Source organism: Salarias fasciatus, assembly GCF_902148845.1.
Source record: "Salarias fasciatus chromosome 7 unlocalized genomic scaffold, fSalaFa1.1 super_scaffold_4, whole genome shotgun sequence".
NCBI lineage: Eukaryota > Metazoa > Chordata > Actinopteri > Blenniiformes > Blenniidae > Salarias > Salarias fasciatus.
In genome coordinates this window covers 14,366,115-14,382,503 of record NW_021941229.1, presented here as the reverse complement: position 1 = coordinate 14,382,503, position 16,389 = coordinate 14,366,115, and the positions used below count along the sequence as shown (strand labels likewise).

General features: G+C 40.7%; 1 protein-coding gene and 1 long non-coding RNA gene across 2 annotated transcripts; both read right to left on the bottom strand.

Moving 5' to 3' along the window:
• Nucleotides 1–375: 375 nt before the first annotated feature.
• Nucleotides 376–6,749, bottom strand: LOC115382919 (protein AMBP-like). The gene is made up of 10 exons (XM_030084889.1): nucleotides 6,554–6,749; nucleotides 5,239–5,372; nucleotides 4,994–5,070; nucleotides 4,788–4,904; nucleotides 4,387–4,488; nucleotides 2,495–2,544; nucleotides 2,203–2,290; nucleotides 1,946–2,113; nucleotides 711–884; nucleotides 376–559 (listed from the first exon to the last, which is right to left on the bottom strand). Exons 1-10 carry the CDS (start codon nucleotides 6,671–6,673, stop codon nucleotides 537–539), a joined length of 1,053 nt encoding a protein of 350 aa, XP_029940749.1. The 5' UTR covers nucleotides 6,674–6,749; the 3' UTR covers nucleotides 376–536.
• Nucleotides 6,750–13,620: 6,871 nt separating this feature from the next.
• On the bottom strand, nucleotides 13,621–14,811 carry LOC115382923 (uncharacterized). Its single transcript, XR_003930604.1, has 3 exons — nucleotides 14,619–14,811; nucleotides 14,479–14,538; nucleotides 13,621–13,804 (listed from the first exon to the last, which is right to left on the bottom strand). It is a non-coding gene; the product is annotated as an uncharacterized LOC115382923 (long non-coding RNA).
• Nucleotides 14,812–16,389: the final 1,578 nt, after the last annotated feature.

Genomic DNA, 16,389 nt, shown 5'->3' with positions numbered 1-16,389 from the left:
GGTGAGAAAGAGAAGTGAAACAATCCAGTTCAACGAAGCACTTCAAGCCATTTGCATTCGTGAAAAGAAAAGAAAAAGAAGACTGCAGTCTGAACATTATTATATTTGCTAAAAGCAGAACTGATCAAAGCAAATTTTTCAGTGATTATCTAAAACTGTTACTCTCCTCCTCCATGATAAATCAACTTTAAATTAATTTTCAAATCTTCAGATAAATTAATTTGATTTTCTCTTCAGTAGATGTTCTAACATTTGTCTTCACAATTATGTTCTGAATTTAAATAACACTGTTTATTTTGTGTGATGGAGCTTTAGACACGTGACTGAAATTTTTCATTCCCTTCAATCTGGACAGATTTATCGAAACCACAAGAAAGCATCTTCAACAAGAAATCCAGGTTTTGGCTTTTATTGATGATCTGATGTGATTTTATTGCTGAGATGTTGTATTTTCTCATCCAGCTTTCAAACTCCAGACTTCTGCTGGCTGTCTGTCTGGTGAAGAGATACTAGCTTGTGGTGCTTGTCTTTTCCACTCAGTTTGCCCCCAGCAGATCGTCTGTGAACAGTAAACACATTAAATACCTTCAGTGCATGAGGAAAAGCACTCGAGTTATATATGAAAGAACAATTATAACACTGTGAATCTTAAGGGGTTATTTTAGTATTTGTTGTTCGTGTTTAGGATCCAGCTCTGTTCAAGCTCTCACCCTCCTTCACCACGCCGCAGTACTCCTGACACTCCGCTTTGGTGTAGAACTTGTTGCCGTTGGTCTGGCAGAACCCTTTTTTGTAGGGAACACACAGACCGACGCTGGAGTCGAAGGCCCAGATGTCCGGCTGCCCTGTGCAGGGCTGCACCGCCATCGGCAGACGGCACACAGCTGGACGGATGAAACACAAACCCACATCGGAGCATCATGAATCACCGGCACACACACACACAAAAAAAGAAAAAAGCAATTATAGCCGACCCCTGCCATGAGCAATGCATTATCCAGTAGTTATAGCAGTAACGAGTGATTACCAATTTAACTAACTGTTAAATTAGTCATTACATTACTGCTGTTGTCTGCATTAAGACCTAAACACAACACATAAACAATAATGACAAGTACCATCCAAATTATCGAGCATCTTCCTCCAACTAAATGTTGGAATTTCAGCTGCATTCGATGAATGAATCAGTCATATTGACACACATGGTGCTGAGAGCTCAGCTAATGTGCTTCTGCAGCAATAAATACAGACATTTAAACATTATTTAGACTGGCCTCATCAAGGACACAGGTACAGGAACGTTAGTTATCCAACAAACTAGTTACTTTGATGAGTTACTTTAATAATAATAGTAATAATGATAATGATTATTCTATGTATATTTTTTAAGCTTGTGTTTTCACAGATCAAGTCATAATATTGAGACTTTTCTGAGGTTAAATACAGCCTTCAAAAATTTGAGAAAGAAACTTGGGATTAAATTGAAAATAAAATCTGAATTTTGAGAATAAAAATCTAAGTTTCTAATGTGGTTTATATGTGAGACATATTTTTCAAAAGCTCACACTGAGAATGAAATTCGGCTTTCCAGATTATAACTTTGTTATTTGTTGACCACTTTGATTACTGTAGCCCCTGCAAAGCCATTATGAGAACAGAAATTCCATGTTTATTTTGAAAATAATGACCTTCACTCTTCCAGACTGCAGACAAAAGTAGACATTTTTAGTTTTTGTTCAATATTCATGTTGTTTATGTTTTAATGTGAATCCACAGTAAGTTTCTAACTGTATCTAATTTTAATTCTCCTCTTCTTCCGGATGCTTGTGTGACTCCGCCCTCGGTTCCTCCCCGCTGGTTCATTAACTGCCTCATCCCAGGTTCAAGAACAAACTCTGTGATTCATCTCTTTCCATTTGTGAGTCCGAAGCGTCCTTTGACTCACCCTCGGTGCGACATCTCTGCAGACATTCCCTCTCAGTTTCGAAGTTGTTCTGATTTCCCAAACAGCCTCCGTACTTGAAGGGCTCGCAGCTCATTGATGATGAGTTGTAGAAGAAACGCTGAAGGAACCCAAAACAGGGTCCAGTATCTGGTCCGGCTGAACAAGCCGCTGTGGGGGAGGGGTTTGGATTTGTTCAAATGAATGTTTCATCAGTGCATCGATGTCGGTCTCATCCATCCCATGAGGTGATATCTTACCGGATCCATTGAATGAAGCAAGCTCATCGCCAGACCCCTCCTCATCCGCAACAGCCAACGAAGGCAGCACTGGAGCTCTCCTCCTTCGCTACAACACACAAAAACACATCCCAACTTCAAAAAAATCGACCTCCATCCGTGGCCGTGCAGTGCAACTATGATCATACCGTGAAAAAGCGCATCAGAAAGCACATTTAACCGGTTAGAGATAACCAGGATTTGCATAATGAACGGGATGGTTTGGATTTCGTAGCAGATCACTGCAGAAGTTGGCGGATGTGCTTTTTATTACCTGAGGCCGAGCTGCTGGCGGTGCCACCTGCTGACCGGGAACACAGTCACCTGTTCAGAGGTCACAACAAACATGTCAGCCATTCATCCACACTCGCAACAGACCGGTTATGTTTAACGCTTTAAAATATTTCCTCAGTTTATTTATTTTTTCTGTCTAAATTTAAAAAAAAAAACAGAGAGAGAGATTTTGATAAATCCCTGTAAGGTCAGGAAAAAGGACATTAGACAAATATGAAAAATCTGAATAAATAGATCCCCCAATAAAAGATATAACATTACATGTGAAAACTGAATAGAAACTCTCTTGCTTCTAATGTCAGTGTGAGGATTACGATCATTAGGCCCGAGCCCCTGGCCTGCCAAGGGCGAAGGGCCTATTGTTTCTGCAACACAGACAACGACTAGTCGAGCGCGCAGCGCTCGACCACAGACATCATTCAAAATGTCCAGACACACACACACCGACACGCACTCACACATATGCATGTACAAACACAAAAACGCACACACACACACGAATTTTCGAGCGCGCAGCGCTCGACCACAGGCCTTTCACACACTCAAACGTACAAAAATGACAAGTCGAGCGCGCAGCGCTCGACCTCAGACATAGGCCAACATGTCCAGACACACACACCCCGACATGCACTCATACACACGTGTACAAATACAAAAAACGCACACACACTCTCACACACAAACATGACTTGTCGAGCGCGTAGCGCTCGACCACAGGCATTCACACTCTCAAACACCTCACAGACGCGTCGGGCTTGTCGAGAACTTTCCGAAAATATATAACATGTGGGCGAAATAATGGCAGAAAAAAAAATTGCATATTGTCTTCTTCTTCTGCTCTTTAAACTGGAATTTGACCCCCTGAACATGCTCGAAAACTCACCAAACTTTGCACAAAATTCAGTTCCGGCGAAAAAATTTTTTTAATATGAATTTCAATATTGGGATTTAAAAATTGGCTCTACAGCACCACCTGCAAAACCCAAAATGCATTGCGTCAATGGGAGGGGGTCCGCAATAAACTTTGTCGTACAGCCACAATTTTCGGTATATAGATGCGCATTGTCGGGACAAACAAAAAATATTATTATGACCCCGCCATCAAAACAGCAGGAAAGCAGCTAGCTGGAATTGAATATTCAAAATTGCTGAGTCAGCGTTTTCCAGGACATCGTACAAAATGTTCGTTTTGATCGCGCGCTTCTCCAAATGAGCTGAAATTTGGTGGACACCATCTACACAAGTAGACAATTAAAAGTTATCCAATTCACAAATCTTCAGATTACGGTTTCCGCGTGGCAACGCCGCAAAGTTGATGTCAAATTTTGCCATTTTTTCAGTGTGATAAATGGCTGCCATTCGTACATAACAGATCCAATCTCAGCCAAATACTAAACACTTATTGACCCTTCTCATCTGGACACATGGACAGTGAAATTTTGAAAATCGGCATTACAGCGCCCCCTACAGAATCAAAATAAAATCTGTATGGGTAGTAAAATTATTAGTTTATCAGAAATGAATGAAATCTGGGTGATAATTCCGTCATGTCGTCCCGATCAAAAAAGCAAATGGTAACCATGTTGTATTATCAACGGTGTTGCCGTGGCGATGGCTGAAGTTCCCCATGTTATTCTAATGGGCCCAAGTGAAAACTCTCCCATCAAATCAAATTTATTTGTTGCCATGGAAATGTGCCAAATTTGACAAACATCAATGACAGAATTAAACAGGGCGGGTCAGGTAAGCAGCGGGCGAGGGCCTTTTGACGCCGCTCGCGGCTTTAATTAATATTTCTATTTACACACACTAAAATTGCTCCATGATGAAAGGACTGTGTGGGTGTGTTTGCGTGTGTGCGGGTTACTTTACCTTGGTCCTGCTTGATGACAATTGAGTCATCACTCATTCCCTGTTGCTTCGCCAGCGTTTTAAAGTCATCCAGCACAGTGTCTCTCACAGATTTAGTCCGACCTGAGGCAGACAGGAAGCAGATATGAGCACGGGAAAACTTCACAGGGTTTAAGACGAAGGAAAGTTTTGGTTTAGTGGCGTTTCAAAGTGATAGCGGGACATCAGGTGGACATTTTGTCTCTCTCTTTCTTTTCATCCCCTCTTCCTGAACCTAAGTATGAATCCGTCCTCTACTTTTCTCTCCTTCTGATACTTGCTCTTGTGGAACTGTTGAGTTTTCTCTGCCTAGAAATAGCCATGCTGTATATTTATCTGTCCGTTCATTAAATTCCAGGTGCTTCTGAAGGAAGTTTACTTACTGTACAGTACGAATGAGGTGCTCTTTTGGCCTGATGACTTCTGTTTATTCATTATCACTATGGCGTACTCAATGTAGTTGGTGTGAACCACGTAAGCATCCACATCTGCCTTCCACCCTGCCGGAAGGTGAGCAGAGAAACAGTTAGAAAATCTGAAGTCCTATTACCAAGCATCTGTATAGGTGCAACAGATCAGTGAGACTCACTTGCATTGTGGTAAAAGATGCGTCCCGGTGTGTCAGTCAGCTCGTACTCTCCAGAGATCTCCACACATGTTCCATTTCTACGTGAACACACAGAAACCATGCGCAAAGCCATGAGAATATCACTCCAGTGATTGGGTTGATAAAAAGATAATAAAAAGATTGTACTTGTTAGGGAAAGAAAAAAGCTTCCTGAGAGTTTCTGAGGAAATATGCGATTGCCCATTGTTGAGCTCTTTCATACAAACCTGAGCATAGTGCTCTTCATCTGGATTTTGCCCTCAGCTGGACCTTTCTGCAGCACCTTCTTTCCGATGGCCGAGTGCCGGCGCATGTGGGGACAAGAGCTGGCCTTGGCAACATCATACCACGTTCCCATAAACTGCATGGATCAGACAACAGCAGTGAGACGACACAGACTCAAAGCTAATATACCGAATGACACCTCAGTGGCTCACTATAATAAACCAAGCTCACTCATTTTGAACTGAAGTAGTCGATTAAAATCAGCAAAAAAACAAAAGAAAAAAAAAAACGATCTGAAACAAAATTTAACCATAAAGTATTATTCACAAAAAAAAACATAAATACCATAAAATGAGTGGGGTCAGACGGGACACTCGATGTGTCAGGAGTTCAACATTTGAGATGTGGCCTGAAGAAAGCCTGAACATGGAGCTGGCTCTGCCACGAGGCAACATCTGGAAAATTCCCCTTCACTATTAAAGCTTCAGATGTGAAACTCCAGTAGAAGAACGTTGAACAACCACAGTTGGGTCTAATCGAGGATTTTGAAAAGGTTTGAGTTATTTCTTCATTCAGCTGATTGCAAAACCTGTTCTGGTTCTGTGCTGGTTTTCCCACATTTGTCGTGTTTTGCATCTTACCTGTGGTTCAGCCCTCTGCTGTTGAATAATTCAAGTATTTTAAAAGAAATGAGAAATGAGAAAACACACTTTATCAGTATATTTTCAGGATTAAAAAAAGAAGAACCCTCGCGCTGTTAAAGAAGGCAGAGTACACAGAGAATGTGTACCTAACTTGTGTGTACTTAGCTTACTGTTAGGCCATTTTTTTTAGTTTGAGCAATCAGGTAATAAAATGTTTTAAGCGAAGATTGCAACATGAGATTAGAAGGTGGCTGAAATGCAACTTGGTGGTGAGAGTTGGAATATAGATGGTAAATTACCCAATGATTATTTTGTAACATCTTTTCGGATTCTACTTTTGACTTTTCACTGTAACTCAAAATTGCCCTCAGAGGTTAAAACAAGTAGTACCAGTTTGCAGGTATGAATAGAACAGTTACGAGTTTATAATCAAAAGTAGGAAGTAAAAATAAGGAAAGTACAGGCACTTAAAAAACTAGTCATAAAAGACCTATAACTTGCCATCTCTGATTTTGTTGAGATACAAAGTTTTTTACCAGCTGCGTTCAGGACTGACACACGGAGAAAAGCATGTCTGCGTCCCAACTCTTTAAACTAAAGGCAGAAATTAAATACATGTATTTTTTAAGAAGCTACACGTTACAGCAACATCTTGCTCTACCCAGTGGCTCACCCGGTTCAAGTCAAAGTTCTCCTGCGTGGAGTAAAGAGGCTCCGGAAGAACTGGGAGCCCCTGGAGGGTCCAGGTCCATCCCAGAACCAGCAGAGGAACCAGAATCGCTGCCTTCTGCATCCTGTCAGCTCGTCTTTCCACTTGTCTCTGGCAGATAGTGACTCACCTCGGCTCGCTCCAGACTAGGAACTGGGACGGGCCACTGAACTCTCTGTGTACTCACACCCACAACCCAGTCAAAAAACAAACGAAGGAACAAAGTTCTGCCTCTGTTCATCTTTCTGTGTATCTTAACCTGCTCAGACGGCTAAACACTCAGACGTTGGACTTCAGAGCAGATCGACAAATCAATGTGTCTTGATCTTAGACACTAATGATTGACAGAAAAAAAAAATGCATTTTCGCTTGATTTGAGTAATAGAACACAATTCTCACTGGATCCATAGAAAGTCTGATAAAACTGTGTTTTATTGGTTGACAAAAAACTGTTGAACTATTGGCGTGGTGAAAATGCCTGGTCAGTGTTTACACGATGGCTGTCCTCTTCACTTTTCCAACTTTATGTTTCATCCTGTAAGAGTAACACATGCAGGTATGAAATCAAGGCTTCTCTTTCACTAATTTGAGGAAAAAGTAAAGTGATGAACACACATGATTTAGATGACTGATTACTCTGCATGTATTGTCAGCATTTACCTGAGGTTGAGTGGTGGGTTCAGTCACCTCCTCGCCAGCAGCACACTCACCTGGGAGCAAACAGAGAGGCCGTATGACAGCTTCATCTCGCAAAACATGAATGAATTCAAAACGAGTGTCTCTTTACCTTCATACTGATTTACAATGACTGCGCCTTCATTCATTCCATGTTGTCGAATCAGTGTTTTAAAGTCTTCCAGCACAGCAGGACTCACATCCACAGATCTACCTGAAGAGGAGGACAGTTCTGATATTTGCGTAGTGCATCAGGTACGGAGGTTGAGAAGGTTCAACGCCACAACACAGCAGCAAAAAGCTGGAAGTCAACCCTGAGGGGTGAGTGATGATACATGCAGATAAGGCCTGACTTGCTTCATCACAGATCATCTGCCTTCAAAGTGTTCAAGTAGGCGTGATATTCCCATGATATCCCCAAGGGCACAGCGATCACAGCGAACAACAGACAATATTTAGTATCAGAACCAAAACATAGACTGCAGAGCTCATGAATAACATTCTGACAATAATGTCAACATGGTGACCAAATTGACGATTTACAAAAATAGATATTGTCATTAATCACAATCATCGAGCTGCAGCGCATCAATAAACTCTCCCCTAATCAATAAATTCCGTTGTGGGTTAACTTCCATTGTGGTCTTGGTATTTGTGTTTTGGCTTTTGTGGTTGTGTTGTTGTTACGGCCGGCTCAAAGCCGCAACAAAACGAGGGAGACAGAGACTGGGTAACGTGCGTAAAAGAAAGATTTAATGAAATAAAGTAAACAAAAGATCCAGTGCCCAAACACAAAGGTGCAGGGTGGACGCCATCAGGAGGTCAGGAGCCCGCAGCCGACGAGCAGGAGCAGGACGCCGCAGGAGGAGGCCATCAGGAGGTCCGAAGCCCACAGCCAACAAGCAGGAATGGAACCCCGCAGGAGGACGTCATCGGGTGGAACGGGTGGAGCAAGCAGAGGAGCGAGGCAGCGACGACGACCCACGGGCAACGACCACCAGACAATGACCACCGCGAGCGCATGCACGGTCTGGCTTTTACACTGCTCCACAGAGCAATCAGTGTAACTCGGAGCACCTGTGCAGAGGGGAGAGGCAGGAGCAGCAGCAGAGCACAACAGACCACTCCCTGTGACCTCCCAACGACCCTGGGTCGTAACACCCCCCCCCTACAAAAAAGGGACCCGAGTAGGGGCCCTAACTAACCCAATCCCAAGAACCTATTAAAAAAAAAACCAGTGGAAAAAAAAAACATACTAAACAATTCTTGGGTTGAGTAGTAGGACTCCAGAGTGTTCACCAACCCACCTACTCACATACAGGACAATGCGTCAACGATGACCATTGTCCCGGCCTTTTATGTGCCTGATCTCCAATGTGTAGGATTGGAGGAAAAGGCCCATCGCACCAGTCGCCGGTTTGGCGACTGCAGGTTGCCGAGGAAGGCGAGCGGGTCAAGGTCCGCGGACACGACCACCGGACCACCACCAGAACCTCTGCCTAATTGGTGGTGAATCACCGACATCACTGTCGTATTTAATCAAGGTGTTACATGATGAAACATCACCAAACAGACACAGGGAATCCTCAATCCAACCAACAACATGAGCGCATTTACGCAGACACACGTAAGCCAAAGCCATGTCCAACTGCCGCAATAACCCACTGTTCCTCAATCGTCCAGACACCACCGCTTCATCCGACTCAGGCGGATCCCCGGCCCCCAGCTCTGCCACCACTGGAGCCGAAGCCACACACTGAGGATGAGCATCTGACGGGTTTTCCCCCCCGTTGCAGTCCGGTGTCTGGAGAGAAGAACGGTTTCAGCAAGTCGACAGAACAAAGCCGAGTTTTAGCTCCACGCTCCGGAGTAGAGCTCAAACAATCCAGATCAGAGCACTTTTCCACCACCGTCAGCAGGAAACTAGCACCTGACTTAGACGGTGGCAAAGGGCCAACACAGTCGATCAGCAGATGCTCAAAAGGCTGACTAACAGGTGGGATCGGACTGAGAGGCACAGGCTTGAGAATCTGGTTTGGTTTACTCGTCATCTGGCATGTATGGCAGGACTTACAGTATGCAGAGACATCCTTCTTCAGTCGAGGCCAAAAGAAATACCTCAGAACTCTGTCATACGTTTTCCTGATGCCCAGATGGCCACACTGGTCATGAGAAATCTGCAAGACAATCTGACGAAATTGCACTGGCACAACAACTTGGTAAACAGGTTCTCCAACAAAACCTTCAAACTGAGGTGTCCATTTTCTTATAAGCACGCCCTCGTGCAAAAGGCAACAATGAGAACGGCTTCTAACCTCAGAAGGAGAGCCAACCTGATCCAAGAGCTCCTTCAAGGTGCCATCCGTCCCCTGCTCCCTTACAAGCTCACTGTGAGAAATGGACCACGGAGCCACAGGCAGTGCAAAATCATGAGCAGAATCATCATCTCTGACCGTGTTGACATTCTTCTTTGACCGAGTAACCACACAAGCCCCAAGGACTCCAGGCAACTGACCCACTGAGCAATAGACGGCTAGTAGACGTCTAGTATTTTTTTAGACCTCATTTCAACCGTCTACATTCCGTCTGTTTTTAGACGGAATTTAGACGTTGCAGTTTAATCAATTATTCTATAATTATTTATTAAAAAAAACAACTGTAAGGTGCATAGCTAATCTCCAAATACTGAACTAATATAATTATGAAAGCTGTTGAGCGATATACAGTATAGTATAAATATAGCCGAGATTTAGACGTCTAAATCTCTACCGCATTTCAACGTCTAGATATAGACCGAATCTAGACAACTGAATTTAATCCATTATTTAAAAGTTGTTTATTTAAAACAATAACTACAAGTTGCAAAACTGATCTCTAAATATTGGATTGAGATCATTTTAATAGCCGTTGAGCGATATACAGTATAGTATAAATATAGCCGAGATTTAGACATCTAAATCTCTACCGCATTTCAACGTCTAGATATAGACCGAATCTAGACAACTGAATTTAATCCATCATTCAGTACTTTAAACAATAACTACACGTTGCAAAACTGATCTCTAAATATTGGATTGAGATCATTTTAATAGCCATACTCGTTATAAGGTATAGTTTAGATGTAGACGTCTAAAATCCCTCATTTCAGCGTCGATAATTACACCATTCAATTTATTTTACATCTTTAGAATACAGGAAAACAAAAATCTGATGGAAGAGCCAACTCTTTGAAGTGCACAGCTTTCACAGTAGAGTGATCGGTGTTTTCGCGTTATTCCATCAAAACGTATGAAACCTCCACAAAACCTTCGGTAAATCTGAAAGCCCAGATCCTGCTGAGCACTCGACAACGAAGTTTGTGGCTGAAATTCCCTTAGATTATTAGATGTCGGTTGTGTTTTCTCAGCCTCTGTAACGCTGACTGCCACCATGTTGCTTTCGTTGTTGACAAAAACCTCTTTGGTGTACTACGCTCACGTGACGCACCTTGCAACCACTTCTGGGAAACGTTCTTCCGCTCAAAGAGAAGTAGTCCGTGATAAAACTTAACTACTTTACAGTCTTGTGGAGGTTGTACGACCATAACCTGAAAACGCCTTCAACTTGTGCCTGTGGACTGCGCTACTTCCAACTGTGAAATCCTTGTGCTCATGCGCTCCACTGTACTGAAACAACCGCAGAAAAGTTGGTCGAAGAAGTGCTGTTTCAGGCATACAGAGGTGGGTGTCGCAGCAACTACTACAGACATTTTTTTATTTTTGCAATGTTTGGTCCTTTTACCGTCATTCATTAATTTAGCATTTGCTTATTTTAATTAAGGGCCTGCTCTCTCTGTAGGAATTGAGGTTAAAAGCTTCTGCTTCGGCTATTTTCAAAACATTTTACTGTTTAACTTCGAAGACGAGATATATTCAGATGCCAATACTTGACCATAATACACATAATTCACCATAATTCATAATACAATAGGCAGCCACATTTGCAGTTTTTCTTCATTTGTTCTATTGCTTTGTTTGCAGAAGCAATTCGGAAGAATTTTAAGGAGGCTACAGACGACCAAATCCGCTTGGCCATGGGATTCTATTTCAAACAGGCCCCAGCTCGGACTGGTGGAGGGGGTACAGGAGACCCAGGACACCAGTGGTGTAGTTTTATTTTAAAGGTTTGGTTTGCAGCAATAAAACAAACAAACAAAAAAATATATATATATAAAAAAATGTTGTTGTTATTGTTATGGTTTTAATTTTGTATTTACAAGTTGTTCTATTTTTTCAGTGCAATGTTTATGTAACCCAGCTCCAGAAGGGTTAATAAATAAAATCAATTAATTTGCAGTCATTATTTAATTATTTCCTTATGTTTATAAGTGTTTTGTATTTTACTTTGAAAAACCTGAAGTTTATTTTGAAGACCGGAAGTAGTAGGCCGCGCTAGTGAAGCAGTTTAACCTCACTAATGCACAGACGGAGCACGCCACTTCACTTCCGCGTGAGAGAGAAAAACGGGAAAAAAGGTATGGAAACTGTACAATTTCGCAGTCAAACTGAGAAATGAAGTAGTTGTTGATACCATGCTCCGAAAACTCCGTTTCAGAGAGGAAAAACCGTCGTTGAAGCACTTTCCGGCCGCGTTTCTCCTGAAAAAACCATTGGTAAGCTTGCCGCTGCGTGTTGCAATGTGTGTGTATGTGGAGATGTGAGGCGACCATGCTGTTTCAATTAAGGGTGTTTTGTACATCTTAAGTTGTTTTTGATTCATGTTTTGCACTTAAAAACATTTATATTAATGGATTGATGGTGAAATTTGACTGGAATGAGCACATTATGAGAGTTTCACTGTGTAAAATGCCTCATCTTTTGCACATGTGATGCGAAGTTAAAATGTGTTCAGGAGTACAAGAAGTCATTTTAAGTTCATTGAAGTTGCTTAGAAGCAGCAAAGCTGTAATTTAAGTTAGTTAGGTTATGAGAACGGATGTATTTCAGTGAAAATCTCTTCTCTGATGTTAAAAAAAAACTAGAAAATGAGAGAAACACATGAGGAAGCACATGTTATGCCTTCATGTAGAAGTAAAAATTTCTTGGTTGAATGAAATCTTTAAAACATTATTCCTTTGAATTTGAATTGATTAAAATACATTTTGACATGATAAACTCTTAATTGTTAAGATTAATTATGGTTTTCAGCATGTAACCCATAGTATTTTGATTCCTGTTTCATAAAGATTATCAGTGTTGTACAACCACCTTGAACTGAACATTTAGGTGATCATTTGAAGATGTTCTATGCATTGAATTTGATTGTAAACCTGTTTTCTAAATACAGGTCAGGTTCTATTGTGATGCTTGGAAAGAGTGAAGCTTCAGCTTTCATGTCTGACGAAGCTGATGAGCGATCCAACTGATGGCGAGCTCCCAGTCCACCTTCGATGCTTCAAGCAGAACTTTTAATTCCGCCACACCACTTAATGGATTAAGTGCAATGTCCGAAAAATGCTCGGTGGGCCCACCGAGCATTTTTCGGTCTAAATGACGTCTAAATGACGTCTAATTGTTCTTCGACGTCTAGTCTAAAATTGAAAATGAAAGTTTTTTAGCGGTCTAAGCTAGACGTCTTTTAGACGTCTAAGCATTAGCCGTCTTTTAGCCGTCTATTAGCCGTCTTTTAGCCGTCTACGTCTGTACGCCTCGTCTCATCTTAGACGTTTAAATAACCGCTAATGAACGTCTATTTATAGACGTATAAATTTAGACGTTTGCTAGACATTTACTTTTGTACCAGATCTAAACCCCTTACAAAAACTACTCGTCTTATAGACGTCTATTGAACGTATTGATATTCTAATAAAAATGCAGCCATTGCAATTTTTTTATTCACCAGAAACCTGTATTTTAACATTTTTTTTAATCTGAGCTCCTTTTTTAACCATTAGTACTGTAATCAAAACCAATACCTTTTAAATAAAATTCAAAAATATGAATGTCCAAAAAATTTTTAATTTCTTTACACCACTTGAAAAGAGAAGCACAAACTCTAATACAAACTACCGACATAAAATATAAGAAACATTTTTTTTTTTTTTTTAAATGTAACCAACTTCAGGGTCTGTACACGTCACATACTAGGTTCGTAGGAGCCGAGTGAAACAATAACCACTGGACACAGAGGCAGAATGATTTGAAACTCTTTAGTTCCACAAAGATCTTAACAATACAAAACACAATAACATTACAACCTTGGGCCCATAAACTAAGAAATAAATAAAATAAATGTCCAAATGGGAGTGTTCCTCGGTGGTTTGGATCCAAAAATCAAAAGTCAATATTCCAGGATATCCAAGGAAGGCTTTCGTTGCTGCCGGTCAGTTGGACTGACACAAATCCTACCACTTAATCCGTTAAGTGGTGTGGCGGAATTAAAAGTTCTGCTTGAAGCACCGAAGGTGGACTGGGAGCTCGCCATCAGTTGGATCGCTCATCAGCTTCGTCAGACATGAAAGCTGAAGCTTCACTCTTTCCAAGCATCACAATAGAACCTGACCTGTATTTAGAAAACAGGTTTACAATCCAATTCAATGCATAGAACCTCTTCAAATGATCACCTAAATGTTCAGTTCAAGGTGGTTGTACAACACTGATAATCTTTATGAAACAGGAATCAAAATACTATGGGTTACATGCTGAAAACCATAATTAATCTTAACAATTAAGAGTTTATCATGTCAAAATGTATTTTAATCAATTCAAATTCAAAGGAATAATGTTTTAAAGATTTCATTCAACCAAGAAATTCTTACTTCTACATGAAGGCATAACATGTGCTTCCTCAAGTGTTTCTCTCATTTTCTAGTTTTTTTTTAACATCAGAGAAGAGATTATCACTGAAATACATCCGTTCTCATAACCTAACTAACTTAAATTACAGCTTTGCTGCTTCTAAGCAACTTAAATGAACTTAAAATGACTTCTTGTACTCCTGAACACATTTTAACTTCGCATCACATGTGCAAAAGATGAGGCATTTCACACAGTGAAACTCTCATAATGTGCTCATTCCAGTCAAATTTCACCATCAATCCATTAATATAAATGTTTTTAAGTGCAAAACATGAATCAAAAACAACTTAAGATGTACAAAACACCCTTAATTGAAACAACATGGTCGCCTCACATCTCCACATACACACACATTGCAACACGCAGCGGCAAGCTTACCAATGGTTTTTTCAGGAGAAACGCGGCCGGAAAGTGCTTCAACGACGGTTTTTCCTCTCTCTGAAACGGAGTTTTCAGAGCATGGTATCAACAACTACTTCATTTCTCAGTTTGACTGCGACATTGTACAGTTTCCATACCTTTTTTCCCGTTTTTCTCTCTCACGCGGAAGTGAAGTGGCGTGCTCCGTCTGTGCATTAGTGAGGTTAAACTGCTTCACTAGCGCGGCCTACTACTTCCGGTCTTCAAAATAAACTTCAGGTTTTTCAAAGTAAAATACAAAACACTTATAAACATAAGGAAATAATTAAATAATGACTGCAAATTAATTGATTTTATTTAATAACCCTTCTGGAGCTGGGTTACATAAACATTGCACTGAAAAAATAGAACAACTTGTAAATACAAAATTAAAACCATAACAATAACAACAACATTTTTTTATATATTTTTTTTTTGTTTTGTTTTTCTTATTGCTGCAAACCAAACCTTTAAAATAAAACTACACCACTGGTGTCCTGGGTCTCCTGTACCCCCTCCACCAGTCCGAGCTGGGGCCTGTTTGAAATAGAATCCCATGGCCAAGCGGATTTGGTCGTCTGTAGCCTCCTTAAAATTCTTCCGAATTGCTTCTGCAAACAAAGCAATAGAACAAATGAAGAAAAACTGCAAATGTGGCTGCCTATTGTATTATGAATTATGGTGAATTATGTGTATTATGGTCAAGTATTGGCATCTGAATATATCTCGTCTTCGAAGTTAAACAGTAAAATGTTTTGAAAATAGCCGAAGCAGAAGCTTTTAACCTCAATTCCTACAGAGAGAGCAGGCCCTTAATTAAAATAAGCAAATGCTAAATTAATGAATGACGGTAAAAGGACCAAACATTGCAAAAACAAAAAAAATTTCTGCAGTAGTTGCTTCGACACCCACCTCTGTATGCCTGAAACAGCACTTCTTCGACCAACTTTTCTGCGGTTGTTTCAGTACAGTGGAGCGCATGAGCACAAGGATTTCACAGTTGGAAGTAGCGCAGTCCACAGGCACAAGTTGAAGGCTTTTTCAGGTTATGGTCGTACAATCTCCACAAGACTGTAAAGTAGTTTTATCACGGACTACTTCTCTTTGAGCAGAATAGCGTTTTCCCAGAAGTGGTTGCAAGGTGCGTCACGTGAGCGTAGTACACCAAAGAGGTTTTTGTCAACAACGAAAGCAACATGGCGGCAGTCAGCGTTACAGAGGCTGAGAAAACACAACCGACATCTAATAATCTAAGGGAATTTCAGCCACAAACTTCGTTGTCGAGTGCTCAGCAGGATCTGGGCTTTCAGATTTACCGAAGGTTTTGTGGAGGTTTCATACGTTTTGATGGAATAACGCGAAAACACCGATCACTCTATACTGTGAAAGCTGTGCACTTCAAAGAGTTGGCTCTTCCATCAGATTTTTGTTTTCCTGTATTCTAAAGATGTAAAATAAATTGAATGGTGTAATTATCGACGCTGAAATGAGGGATTTTAGACATCTACATCTAAACTATACCTTATAACGAGTATGGCTATTAAAATGATCTCAATCCAATATTTAGAGATCAGTTTTGCAACGTGTAGTTATTGTTTAAAGTACTGAATGATGGATTAAATTCAGTTGTCTAGATTCGGTCTATATCTAGACGTTGAAATGCGGTAGAGATTTAGACGTCTAAATCTCGGCTATATTTATACTATACTGTATATCGCTCAACGGCTATTAAAATGATCTCAATCCAATATTTAGAGATCAGTTTTGCAACTTGTAGTTATTGTTTTAAATAAACAACTTTTAAATAATGGATTAAATTCAGTTGTCTAGATTCGGTCTATATCTAGACGTTGAAATGCGGTAGAGATTTAGACGTCTAAATCTCGGCTA